The sequence below is a fragment of the Simochromis diagramma genome, unplaced genomic scaffold (assembly GCF_900408965.1).
Source record: "Simochromis diagramma unplaced genomic scaffold, fSimDia1.1 OVJJ01000344.1, whole genome shotgun sequence".
NCBI lineage: Eukaryota > Metazoa > Chordata > Actinopteri > Cichliformes > Cichlidae > Simochromis > Simochromis diagramma.
The window spans coordinates 2,396,291-2,411,412 of NW_024387375.1; the positions used below are offsets into that span (position 1 = coordinate 2,396,291).

The window sequence follows — 15,122 nt, forward strand, 5'->3', positions numbered from 1 at the left end:
GCACCAGCTTCGAAATGAATTGCTGAAGCTCAGTTTGACATACTTGTACAGCATTACATCATAATAGTTTTCTTACATATACACCTAAATATGCAAAACGAATTACTGATTATTAGTAAGTTGCTAAAATAGATACATGCTATTTTTAAGAACAATAGCGAGGTGTGTCTGCTCATAATTTTTTGAAAAAGTATCTCTGGCTGAAACTTTAATGGCTTACTAACTTCATATCAGCATTACAGCTGGGTGTGATCAGAAAGGTGATTTACTGTGTTGTAAACACACCAAGTAGTGATGTCATCGTGTACCTGTACAACACTCCTGCAAGGTGAGAAGTAAACCACTGGAGATTTAACCTGACGCACCAGATGGTTTGTTTTTCAGAACCATCTGGCAAGTCATCCTTTTAAAATGTTTGGAAACTTGCACTGGCACTTCCATACTTGACATGCAATTGAATGAATCATTTGTATTTTTTCACCATAAACCAATAATAATACTATGTAGTTAGCATGTCGTTAGATGAATCTGGCTGTTATTTGACAAAGCATGCAGATAATGCCAAAGTTGGAGCCTCCTGGAATCATCTAGTCTTAAATATATATTTGCCTCACAATGTAAGAACAGTCACAATAAGAATAACAAAAGCAAGTTTTTCACGTCTTAGAGAGAACAATTGGAGTTGCAAAGTGGGTGGAGGTACTCCAGCTTCAACCCCATTTTACCATAGAAAATGTTACATGACTCACAGTGGGTGCGTTTTGGAATAAATGAACAAACTTCCCTAGCTGAATCAAAGTCCTTGAGGAAGCAAGACTTACCACTGGGCAGCTATTTTGAAGCTAAGTAATTTATTTCAATGGTCACTAGGACAAAATAGAAAATGCATGAACAAACTCACCAGTCCATCTAATAAAATACACTTTACTTTACTGAGCACTCAAAGTGCTTTCGGCTACACATGACATTTTAACCACACATTCATGCTGTGCTTTGATTCTGTACACTTCATCAAATTGATTTACCTTATATCCACGGGTAATTTATAATCCACAATTAACCTAACATGCATGTGTTTGGACTGTGGGTGGAAATCAAAGTACCTAGAATGAATCCACACAGGCACACGGAGACGCATACAAATTTCCCAACAGGAGGCCCCTGTTGGGATTTTAACCAAGAACTTTCTGACAATGAACCAACAGTGCTAAAGAGTGCATAAATTTATATTTCTGACACCATCTTTGCTGTAACAGAAAAAGGTTCATCTCAGGATTCTTCGAATGCGATGTCTTTGTCTGAATCATCTGTAAATCAGAATCAGGTAATCAAGTAATCATACTTGATTATTCCCTAAGGAAATTATGTGGTTACGGTTGCTCCATAGGATGTCCAAAAATGGTGCAACTACTGCACTGTGTACTGTGCATTATATGGAAGAGTTGTACAGGGAGATGGCCACAGACAGGAATGATTTCCTGTGTCGTTCATTTGGGTAACCTCAGTCTCTCACTGAACGTGCTCCTGTGACTGACCAGCATGTCATGAAATGGGTGGGAGGTATTATCCAGCATCATCCTTTTCTTAGACAACATCCACCTCTTGACACCTTAAGGGAGTCCAGCTCCATCTCCACAACATTACTGCCATTGCAGATCAGTTTATAAAGTCTGTTGGCATCTGCAACCCTCAACCTGCTACCCCAGCATGCAACAGCATAGAGGATGGCACTGGCCACAACAGAATCATAGAAAATTCTGAGCATTGTTAAAAGACCTCAGCAGCCTCAGAAAATAGAGATGACTCTGGCTCTTCCAGAGCTCAGTTTATTAATAATGTGTATTTCGAGGCATATATAGTTTTCAATAATGTCCACATCGACCCCCTGGATTGAAACGGGTCACAGGTTTCCTGAAGTCCACGGTCAGTTCTTTGGTCTTTGTCACGTTGAGCTGCTGATGATTCTGCTCACACAACATGTCATAGGAGTCACCCACAGCGTGGTACTCCACCTCATCACCCTGATGCATCCAACCACCGCAGAGTCATCAGAAAACTTCTGAAGATGGCAGGTCTCTGTGCAGTGGCTGAAGTCTGTGGTGCAGAGGGTGAAAAGGAAAGAGGAGAGGGTGGTCCCTTGTGGTGCCACCGTGTTGCTGATCACCTTGTCAGACACACAATGTTGAAGATGCACAATCGAGGACACAAGAGAGGTATCCACCTGCATCATTATCAGACTTAAAAGTTCAAGTTCCAATTTCAGATTTTGCTACACAAAAGCAAAAATAATACAATGCTGAGAAGACTAATTATATATAATGCCCTTAAAAAGATTCATTTTTGAAGTTAGTTGAATTCAGCAACTACAGCATGTGTTGTCAAGTGCAAGAACAAAAGACCTACAAAGTCCTGCTATAAAAGAAAATGTTTAGAAAATGAAGGGTGGCACAGTGGTACAGCGGTTACAGCAAGTTCAAATCCAGTCTGGGGCTCGTCTGAGAGGAGTTTGCATTTCCTCATGTGTGTGTGGATTCTGGGTATTCTGGCTTCCTCCCACAATCCAAAGACATGCGTGGGGGTTAGGTTAATTGCCAATTCTAAATTGATCGTGGGTGTTAATGCGATTGTGAATGGTTGTCTGTCTCTATATGTCTTAACCCTGGAGCAGATTGGCAGCCTGTCCAGGGTGTACCCCGCCTCTTGACCTATGACAGCTAAAATAGTCTCCAGACCCTCTGTGACGCTGAACTGTATAAGTGGAAGAGAATGGATGGATGGAAAATATGAAGACAGAATTTGACAATATAATAACTAACCAACCTTTTTACCAATACCATCTTAATTAAAATTCACATATATTGTATTATGCAGTACATAAAATGTTTTACAAAATACAAAATGTATTTCCCTCACAGTTGATTTTTTTTTCTTTGCTTCATTTTGACTTGCTTTTGGAAACTGTCCATCCTTCCCTCTGACATGAACCTTTTTTTTTTTTTTTTTACTGCACTGTTTAAACGGAAAGGCAGTCAAACAGAATCACCAGTGACTGAAGCATTTCTCCTGGTGGGCTTATTCTTTATCAGGATAACTCAGGTTATACAACATGGCAGGGGCCAGTGGCAGGCCCTCTGTCTTTATACACAGTGTAAACCCCCGTCTTAAGGGGTTGTTGTTGATTCCAGAACTGACAGGCATGAAAGAAGGGATTTAGATGTTGACCCAAACATCTCTCCACCTGACTTTGAAGCCTGTGAGTAAGGCCCAGTATCACACAATCCCGCCACATTGCTTTCTTCTGTAAAGCTTCCAGCACAGCTCCCAGTCAAAGATGTACCCGCAGGTTCCAATGTAACATTTCCCTCTGCTCATCTACTTTTGTTACATTCCCTGTGTGGCTCAGTGGTGCAGTGGCTGATGAGATAAACAGTCCAGATACTGCCCAGACACACAGACCATTAAATGTCCCCCAACGGATACCTCACCATGAAAGTCGAGCACCAGTAAGGAAACATATATGTTGCTGCTTGGCCAAATCAACACCTCAATTAGGCAAAAAACAATGACTGCTAGCTGAGGCTACTACTGGCCTGAGGAGATGTTCCCACCCACACAGCAGTGTTATCTACCACACTACAGACATGCATGCATGGCCTGGAGCTTCGCAGACAAGACACACAGTTGGCATTGGAAGTTCTTGTTTAATTATAGCTCTTCACAGTAATGCTGCACATTACCTTAATGTTTCCTCATTAATGGTTGTCATAAAGCATCCCATTGCTTCTCTTGTAACCCATATTTTCAGTTTGTTGATTTTATTAGTCAAACACAAGGCACAATGGCTTGTAAGTAATGATGTGAAATGATAGCTGCAGGGTATTTGCTGAATTAAAGCCACCGACTTGGCAGGGCAGAAAGTGAAACACCTTGACAGCTGGGTGGTGTGTGTGTGCAGTTCAGTATCTTCTCTTTTTTTCCCCCACACATGATAATGTGATGCTCAGCCACAGAAAGAGCGGACTACACTTCCAAAGTCCCCTGCCAGAAACACAAACAAGAGTCACTGATCTTGTCAAGACCTCTAAATTATCAGCTCTGCTTCTTCTGCATTGATCTCTCTTTGACAAAAGAGCTGACGCCACAGTATGTGACACAGAAATGTTTCTTTTTTTGTGCGTCCTTCACAAATGAATATTACAAGGATCTCACAGTAAAAAGATTATTTCACCAAACTAGTTTCTCAGTGTCTCTTTGTAGAGGTCTATTTGTTAAGTCTGCACGATATGGTGTGGCATTTCACTTCACTAACTGCGAAGACATGTATCCTCTCGATAATAAGCTCAAGACAGCACATTTTTGTAGGAATGCTTTAAATGAGACAGTCATAAACAGAACAACACATTTTAAAGAAAAGGAGCAAAAACTGTGATTTTCAAGAGGATTTGCCTTATTCATTTAACTCAAGCCTTCATTCATTGCCAACGCTCCTTTTCCATCGCTTTCACATAGTAAAGGGTTTCTCCAGTTTCAGCCTTGTCTTCAAGGGGGTTGTAAATAGATGTCAAAATATCATCTCCTGCAGGAAGTGTGCAAAGCTGCCTGTGCAGGCATTCTGTCAGCTCCTGAGACAGCACAGTCGCTCTCCCTGACTCCTACTTTTTTCATCTTATCCCAGAAACAGGAGAAGGCTCCACTGACAAGTAAGTAAGTAAATAAGCCAATTTTGCCTTGCTTTCTAGTTGTCCCTCCAACTGTGTCCCTCTGGCTGATCCAGTTTAGCATCTGCCAACAACAAAGAGATTTGCAAAAATGGAGCACAGTGCAGATACAGGAGAAAAATTACTGTCACCACGGTGCATCACCCTGAGCATCCAGAGGGACAGACTACCGAGACATATTGTAGCAGGGCCCGAGGCTACGGCCTCCACTCAACGGGTCCGTTTGGCCTAGCCTACTTGACATGGAGATATAATCTGCATCCCGGAGAGACACAGAGGAGCAAGCAAATTTTGTTTTCCCAACAAGCATCAAACAAACATCTTTGAATGCATGAGTTCCACTTGGACTCCCACTGCACTGAGGCGATAATGTGACCAAGGACAGATATTGAGAAAAGATAACAATGTAAGAGAAAATAAAAAAAATGAAAAAAATAGAAAAATAAAAAAATAAAAACAGGAAATGCTAAAAGTGAATCTCCACACTGAGGAATTCTATAAATATAGAAAGTACAGAGATGAGGAAAGAAGCATAGAGGATGGGACTGAGTGAGTTTGAAGTCGTGTAGAATCCCCTTTCTCCAGCTTGCGTGTCCTCAAAGCACATGCAGACGCACACAAAGGGACAGAGTAGAGGTCACACACTCAAGCCTGAAGGCAGCAGCATTTCTTAACAATTAAAGTCCCAGTGCATGAAAGAGTGAAAATTAGAGAGAAGAAAAGAAAGGAAGGGAAAGTGAGGCACAAAAGCAGCATAAGGAGGAACCAGTTACGTAACTAAAAGGCCTGTCCAATTCCTACTCCACAGGGACATGTCCCTGTATAGAAGCTGGAAAGGATGGAAAATGGAAGCAGAGAGAGATGGAGAAAAGGGGCTGAATGGAGAAGGTGGATGTAGTGATGACGTATAAGTATCCAAGAACTGGACTTTACAGTACTGGCATCACAGTAAATTACTGTTTACAATGCCATCGGAGTTTATTCAAGGAGACAAGTGTTTCCAGAGGGAAGACAACAGACCCACACGCAGTACGTTCTCACTGCGGTTAGACAGCCTCTGACAGGCTCCAACACTTCTCCTTGGCCTGTCTAATCACTTGTTATCTTGACACTTCAATGAACTCGAAGATGATACCACTCCTCGATATTCACTGATGAGAAGCCCTTATTCAAAGTAGTGGGTCATCCAATTAAAGAGAGCCGAGACAAGGTCACCAGCACCTGTACATACAGAATGAAGACCAGTGCATGGCATGTCAGTTCCTTTGTGAGTTTTACAAAAGAGCAACATGAAACTTCAAAGTTATTTTGAAACTGGAAACCATACTAGAATAGTAATTCCAGTGACGTTCAGAGTCTTTGATGTATTTTTCTTTTATTTATTTATTTTTCCTTTTTTCCTGTTTCAATGTAATGAGTAGATGGAAAATATACTGGCATGATTCAAAATGCCCCTGTGGTGCTGATACCTTCCCTTCAAGAAAAGACAAGAATAAATAAATATAAAATGACTGACAGGACAATCCCACCCCACACCACCACTGTCAAAAACAGTAATTATATCAAAAATGTTGCTGCTTTAAACACATCAGATATTCTCAAGTGGGTTCCTATTTGAAGAAACAGAAGATATATTTTGTACGCTCAGTAATTATGTTGAGAGATTGCATAACAAACCTTAAAGGATCATTAATAAAAAAAAAAAAAAAAAAAAAAAACAGCCAAGGAAGTCAGCAACCCAATGATAAGATTTACTGACAAATCAATGTAGCTGAGGTCTTGACAGAAAGAGAGTGTCTTTTCTAATTATTTCTGAAATATGTTTCCCATCTTTCTTCTTGTCACTATCCAGGCTAATATCCATACAATACTGTGCACAAGTCTTGAACCATTCCTCATTTCTTTATATATTTGCTTTAAAGGAGCCAGACTTTCTTTTGATTTTTATTGTGGTCTTAGACCAGTTCTCTAGATTCTCTGAAGGTCTTTAAATTATTCAGAAAAAAATGTAGCCAACTCAAGAGATGAACCACTGTTGCTCCTACACATAGCAAGGAACCTTTGTTACTAACAACCTGTCACAAAACACATCTTTTTAAGAAGTTAAATTTCTGAAAGATTACAGTTTTACAGGCACAAAATAATATTTTTCTACCAAGGTGATTCCCTAAGAGCAGTTTCCTGGAAACTTGGCAAACCTCAGCAGGGTGTGCTGTGTGTCCCTCAAGAATGTGGACAAGTGGAGGACAAAAGAAGAGCTATTTACAACATATGAACTGTATTTGGAAGTCACGTCCTTATAAAATAGGGGCGGGGGGGGGGGGACCTGAGAGATGCACCTGACCCTTTAGTAACCAGTAGACGGATCAACTGAAGGGTCATCAGGAATTGTATCAGCCATTCTTAATGAAAAGAAACAGAAACAGCTGAGGTGGACTATACTGGCATAAGCAGAGTGGAGGCTCTATCATGGTTTGGGGTGGCATTTCAGCCAGTTCTGTTGGGGATCTTGTCAAAAATTGATGGAATTATGAATCCAGCAAAGTACAGTCAGATACAGTCAGAAACTTCATTTTTCAGCATAACAATGATCCGAAACACACTGCCAGTGCAGTAAAAAGCATACCTGAATAGAAAAACATACAGTGGAACACTATCAGTCATGGATTGGCCTCCCCAGAGCTCAGACCTCAACATTGGGAGGGATTGTGGGATCATTTTGGTAGAGGAAAGGACAAAAGGCAGCCAACATCCAATAAAGAGCCGTCTTTAATCAGTCTATAAGATTAAAGAAATGACAAAATGGTTCAGGCTGTGTTGAAGATAATGTTTAATACCAAATATTGATTTTCAAGCTTGTATTGTAAAAACTCTGGTTTTGCCTTACATAGTATAATTCCATGTATGTTCGCATGTTTCGATAAATCACTGCATCCATTTCCCATTTTCCTAGCAAAATATAAAGAGATTAGGCTTACAGTATTATTCAGATGTAACCTAGTAAATTACAACTGCCCAATGTACTTTGATGGCTTCTTGAAAGAAAGAAAAAAAGAGAATTAAAAAAATGTCGTCATGTAATAATTTATTATCATTGCAAAGCGGTTTTAAATTGCAGGGACTGATGAAAGCACAATGATATACTATACAGCCTGGCAAGCTTTGTCTCTGTTGAGTGACCTATTCTTGACTGTGTTGGAGAGCAGAGCTGTTTGCAGCTAATGCATTCACAACCCGTAGGTGTGAAAAGTGTAGAAAAAGTTGTTCAAAACAAGTGAATAAATGGAGAGAAATCTGCGTGGAACTGAGGACACAAAGTCAGAGGAAAGTAAGCACCTTACAATTCATCTATATAACATTAATTTCTAATGACGCAGACAGCATCCTTCACACATACGAAATCGCCCAATACTCAGCTCTGAAGTATCCAATCATTATCACTTACATGTTGCAAGCAGTCTCCTGAAAGATTTTGCCAGACAAAATTGTAGAGACCAAAACTATAAAACCCAAACTAGATGATGCCACCGTGCTCTGGAGAATTGTACAAAACAGATGTGTCCGCAGTCTGCAATTCTGTTGAGAATATTTGTGTGAGAAAAACAGACCACAGAAATGAAAAGGATTCACTGAAATTGAATCAAAGTGCATTTTCCAGGATCCTGACAACGATGAGGAGTCACTGCAGAAAACAATACAAACTCACTGCTCGGCTTTATAATCTAGTGCTTGTGAAGACAAGCAGAACTTTATCTATACCCAAATCCAATTAAAGTGGAAACAGGATTGGGGCCCAAGACACAATTGTATCTACAGATTCAATCTGCTCTGCTTTTCAGAACAACAGTGGATTATTACTTTATTTGATTGCGACAATTATTGTAACGATCGGCTTTCCACCTGCCAGACATTTTGACTGTCAGTGTAATTTTCTGCACCCTATTTGAAGACGGAACACAAATCCTGGCAGAAATATTCCCTCTCTCGTACAATCACAGTTCTCCAAGTGGCCAGTCAGGAAATTTTTTTTTTAAAAATAGCCATGCTGAGACCGTGCTACTTGTGTTTGGTCAACAGGTCCCAAGACTAGTCTGGACTGCTGCACGCTCAAATACAAACACAGCCTTCCACCGGTCCCAGGAAAGGACACCCGTGCACCAGGAAGGCAACAAGACTCATGAATCATAAGAAACACACACACACTGCTAACTCCCATTCATTACAGCAGTACCCAAGGGGTCCTCCTACCGCCCATACATCTTCTTAATGTCAGTGCCACAGGCTCTCCTGCATTCCACAGTCTCAACCTGCTGGTCCAAACAAGCAGTAGTGGCGATAAAAGCGAATAAACAGCAGACTGGGAAAGGCCAAGGCTGAGGCTGTTGATAAAAACAATAACTTATTGATATAAAACATATTCTCATTTTAAAAAAAGACCCTGTAGTCTATGTATATTCTAAGTGACCATGCACTCCATAATGTCTGGACCGATTCCACAGTCAGGAAGCTGAAATACAGACTACCAGAAACGCATTAAATGCCTGTACTGAAATCAGTGCATTGCAGGAATCCATTTTTCCATAGGATTAATCGATCCCACTCGCAAAATGGCTTTTGTTTGTATTTATGTTAAAGCAGACACTGAGGCAACAACTCAGATTTTTTTTTTTCCTCAAGCCGTTATGTAAACAAATCGACATATAACACAGCCATCTATAACAATGTATTACAAATTTACCAGATGAGCAAATCATGGAGTATTATTGAACTGAACCCTATTGCCATTATTCCTGCATCCATAGTCAACAATGAAATGCTGTTTCTCTAAAGACTGAAAAACAGCAGTATATCCAATTGATAATACACAATGTACACAATGCAAGATGAATATTCACATAGTGAACAGGGTTGTGTATTTGGAATGGAGATGGGTAGTCTAATTATGCACAAAGTTTACAATGCAGTGTGCAAAGTTGTATAGGTGGAGAAGTTGGGTGATCGCATAGGTGAAAGTTGGTGTGTGTGTGTGTGTGTGTGTGTGTGTGTGTGTGTATCACAAAGTCTACATAGTTGTAGGGATATAGGATGGTTCAGGAGGATGGGTAAGGGGTAAAAGCGTTCATCCTAAAGTGTGAAGCTGTTGAGAAATCTCAGTCTTGATTCAGATGCTCCCTGATGTTGGGAGGGGGAATAACAATTGGGAATGGTGAGATGGGTTCTGGATGAAGATGGAGCTTCTTTAGATGCAGACCTGGATAAAGATCTGCAGCATAGAGAGGGAAATGGCACTAATAATCTGTTTTCAGAAGTCTTTACTGGGTTTTCGTTAGACATCGTACAGCTTTGAAACCACACTCCATCCATTCATTCTACTTTTTCACCAAACACATATAGACTGGTTGGGAAAACTCCCACACACCCTTGAATATCCTCAAGAGGATGAAAAGAGTCCAATGTTCCACAACCGGGACAAAAACGACATTGTTGCTAAAAAAAAAAAAATTGCTCTTATGCAAAAATTAAAAAAAAAAAAAAAAATGGACTCAGTAGCATTTAATCTTTAAAATTTATGACATAAAATAAAGATCAAAATATTTGCAGAGGTAGAAAGCCAACCAGCAACAGCCCAGGAGTCATCAAGCATTACAAGGTGCCTTAGGTGCTCCATCTTATTGGCAGTTGTAATCAGAATTAAATTCGTGTCATTCTTTAAGGGGACATGTAAACCTATAAATTATATTTTCCAGCACTGACACAGAAAATGTCAACCCTATAAACACCTCGATGAAATAAATGAGCACAACAAAGAAGCAATCAATGGCTCATCAGCAGCACCGCCTGTGGTTCGCCAATATGTACTATGCCTGGTGTAAGTTGGGGCAACAAGAATACTTTCTTCATAACTCAGCAACACACACGCCCAGTGGTGTTTGGCACAGAGCACAACGTTAATAAGACTGATCCATTTTATTCTGCACTACTGAAATATGCTCATGCCTACTGGTCGTAATCGTGTAATCGCTACATCACAGAAGTGTGCTATGCTTTCAGGGAAATTATTTACATTTCAGAATATTTTACTCACATTTGGAGGGATAGACAGAAACCGTGTGACATCCTTGCACCAAAAGCCAAAATATCTTTGGCAGCGAGTATAATATAATCAGATGCATTTTTAAACTAATGCATATGGCAATAAATAAATATTTATTATTATTCACTACTGCAATTCTAATTTATCCCAGTCCAAAGGCGATGGCTGGATTCACCTGTTGGAAGCCCCATACTGACTGTTGCCAAAATCCCATCCTTAGTGCTTTGTGTAAATACCCGACTATGATATGAAGACATAGACTCAAGCTTTTAGTTTATTCCGTAGATATTGTGATAAAATAATACTAGTGCCAAGTTTGTAAATAAAATTTAGATTTGGGTTGAATGTAAATTTTGAAATTACAAGACGAAGCCATAAGGCTTGGCAGTAGTTAATAGCTTGTCCCACTCAGTATTTTACATTATGAGCTCTAATTTCTACAACCAAATCATCACCTTGAGTTTGATTATGAGGTTCACAGGGGTAATTGCACACATTGTTTAGTTGGCAATCAAGTCCTGTAACAACAGTTGATTTGATGAGTTTTCATATAATTTAATTTCACCTTCTTAAATGTGTTTTTTTAAATTGGGAAGAGTTCAAACTGCTGACAAGCAACTCGTTTTCAACACCGCTAGCAGTCCTTTCAGTTAAACTGTATAAATGGACTACAATGCAAACATCTACCAGAGAAATGAGACAAATACAGTAATCATTTGTTATTTAACAGTTGATGGATGAACCCTGTCAAAGCAGGGTCATCAAAAAGAAACTGCATTCATTTATAGTAAAACAACAGTAAGCTTTCTCAATAAAACAGACTACTTATTAGAATAAGCTGAAGGGTAAACAAAAATAAAGCTAATTTATATTAACTAATTTACACAATGACAGACAAGTTTATCTTACTGCTCTATTATTCAAGGCGTCTCCAGGGAATTGAACAAGACCAGTTGCTGGGATCATTACTCTCAGCAATTTGCTTTTTGCACACTGCATGATAGAGATTAACTAAAAACATTTTGTGATTGAAATTAAGTTGTTGCTTTTGCCAAACAGTCAGTAGGTAGGTTAATTATTTAAATGCAATTATCTTTGGGGTGCTAAGCTCAAATTTATATCTGGTACAAACTTACATTTTCAGTGTACTGTACAGAGTCCTGGGGAGAAAGCCGTGAACTACGCTGATGCTCCATCTCGCCATTTTAAAACTTTTTAAACTGTGCCCGATGGAGCTGTTCGAACCAGAAATGGGTCTTTTGACTGATTATCGGTCACAAACATTTTGCCCAGCCATACTCACCCATTGCTAATAAAGCTGCAACTGCAGCTTATTCTTGGGTAACAAATCTAATTCAGTCCACTTTGTGTTATCAGTCTAACAAGTAAGAAATCCAATTATAAACAGATTACGATGTTTTGTGTTTTGTTTTTTTGCCTGGAACTATGTAATCATCTCAACTTGAAAACAGGTGTGAGAATTAAATTACCTGGTTATTTTACTTTAGCCAATAACATAACAAGTTCTCCTTTTTCACAAAAGCTTATGGGGCAGCAGATGTAAACAAGGACAATGCCACCTCACCACAACAAAGTCCCCAGAGATGCTGCAAGACCTACAAACCTCATCCTCAACAGTAGTGTACAAGCACATGAATAAAAAACAAAAATCAGTTTGGATGCCTTAAAAGCCCCAATGTCTTTGTGTTTGGTAGACTAAACAGAATAAAGCATTAACGTCTATATTTGACACCATCTGACGCTACATCCAAGTTGTGTTGCTCTGAAAATACTCTGAATGTACTGCAACATCTAGAAAAGCACTAATAACTGAAATGAAAAGGAATAGTTTAAAAAAAAAAAAAAAAAGGCTACCTGGAAAGAAATGGAGGGGTCTGGTTATAGTAAACCTAATCCATGTCTCCAAGCATGTTTCCCCTCCAAGTAAAACTTACCTTTCCTTACCATTTAAAGACAGGTCGAATCCATTTCAACACACTACAGGCAACAGAAACGATCAACAGAAACTAGATGTTATCACAAGAAAAATGGGAAGGTGCAGCCTCACTGATGTTCTGCTTTAATAGAACATGAAAGTGAAGTTTGCAGGGAATCTGTTGCACATCTGAGCAAAACCTTTGGAGATTGAGGGCATTGTGCACCAGCTCTCGCATAAATCCCCTGAATGCACACTGGGGGCGCACACGTTATTGATGTTTACTTTTTTTAAAAAAAAAAAAAAAAAAAAAAAAAAAACCCCAAGAGAAAAATGGGGGGGGGTTCAGCCCAGGATCAGGTGTTCCAAGCACCATTGTTTTGCATTAATTATGCGCATCACTTAACAGGAATACACTTTTTTTTTTAACGTGATTACAAATATCTTTATTCAGACTGATAATTATCACAAATAAACAAAACTACAGAATCTGTGAAACACACAGTGGACACAAATATGTCTCTACTTAACACAAAACAGAACGTAGTACATTTCCCATTAGGCCCACACTGTACATGTGTGTATGTGCTTATGTTTTGCAAGTATGTGAGAGTCGGAGGAAAAAATAAAATAAAAAATGAAAGAGTGGGAAAGCAAATGGTCTTATCTGGCATGTGCAGGTCCAGCCCTGCCATTCTAAGTGCACGTCAGAGGGTGAAAAGGAGTGCTTGCTACTTTGCTGGTTTTCTGCTTAAAAGCAGCTACCACCTCCACATGACCACAGTATACACATAAACAGGTGGCTTACTTAAAACAGACACTGTGGTGATTTCTTCTTTTGTGCCTTACTGACCCACTCTCTCCTCTGACTTCACATAATAACAAAAAAAAAAAAAAGAAAGAAAAGAAAATCCTCTTTTATATGATCATGACAAAAGGACAAAGAGTACCAAAAGATCATTTTGACCTAGCTGATTGGTAAGCAAAAACTACAACACAGTGACAGCCTTTTTTTGTACAGAAAATGAAAGATTTGCAAGGACAAACAAAACTAGAACACTTGTCAAAGGTTCCTAGTGGTTAGCCGCCAGTTTCCTTATGTTCAGGATCAACCTCTTGCTATACTCTTTATGATCAACAGGCTTTACATCCATCACTGTAGCTTTAATCCTCGATTCATCCTGTCAGAAAGAAAATGACATTCATATGAGAAATGGCATAAAAAAAAAATCAAGTCCAACAGATAGATGTATGTATGTATACACATATATATATATCTCCATTTCTCTATATCATATATAGATATCCATCTATACAACAAAGACAGACAGATATCGATATATATCTGTCTATATCGATATAGACAGATATATCTCCAAATGGCTGTATAAATATATAGAGCCATTTGGACTTTGGCATTTATCCCATGGTAAATGTTTTCAACAAGATTTTGCTAACGACTAAAAATCATTATGTAATATAATTAATTACCAATGAAAGACAGAGTCGAACATTTAAAGCCTTAGACATCTCCATAGCTGTCTAGACAGGGGAAGGCCGTTCTACCAGGGCTATTACTCTCTGCATTTAAACAGTAGTTACACTCCTTTTGTCTCCGCTGATCATCTGTTGCTTAAGTGGGTGAAATGTAAACCATTTTTCTTTTGATATGAACCCAATTCTTTAAGAAAAAATAAATCATTTTAGATCTTAATGCTTGGTTTTTTTTGTAAGTGAAATATGCAGACAAATATAAAGCAACCTCAAACTGCTCAAATTTAATCATATGAATGGAAATTGATGTTAGAATCAGGGCAGAAGACCTAGCGGAGCCCTGCACGGTGCACATTTTAGCACAGGAAGGCCAAATTTCACAAATGCTAAAAGCAAGACGTTCAGATATAAATATGGGCGTTTTATTTAATTATCACGAAAAGTAAAGTTCATCAATTAAACACAAAGCAGTTGTACCAGTTCTGCCTAAACTGTAACAAAAATCGAAGGCTAATGAACACAGTCCACGTATCCCACATAAAAAGGTGGACACAGCTTTCCACTCTTAAAACCAATGCAAAGTGTGTAAAACCTTCACTCTCTCCAAAGACCAGCAGGGGCGACTCATCTGGCTAGGAGAAAAGTCATGTACTGTGTAGAGATTACTATAGGACAACAAGTGCACTGCTCACCTACAACCCCAGTAAATGCTTTCCTAGAAAGACTTCAGTCCTATTTATTACAACATTAACTCTTTTTTTGTCCCCATAAGAGTCACGCAGTCTCACATAGTGCAAGACTGGGCAATTCATTTGCTTTACTCCAGGGCTACTTTGTGATTGGCAAGTTTTTACTATGTGCATGCAGTGTCCCTCAGGTG

At 39.1% G+C, this 15,122-nt stretch overlaps 1 protein-coding gene across 2 annotated transcripts in view; it reads right to left on the bottom strand.

Annotated features, from left to right (window-relative positions):
- Nucleotides 1–13,178: 13,178 nt before the first annotated feature.
- The window catches only part of rpa1 (replication protein A1), a 28,099-nt gene continuing 26,155 nt past the window's right edge, over nt 13,179–15,122 (bottom strand). For both annotated transcript variants that reach the window (XM_040008691.1, XM_040008690.1), the window contains exon 17: nt 13,179–13,929. In XM_040008691.1, the coding sequence (XP_039864625.1) occupies nt 13,822–13,929 (108 nt within the window). In that variant the 3' untranslated portion in view covers nt 13,179–13,821. The remainder of the gene's footprint in view (nt 13,930–15,122) is intronic.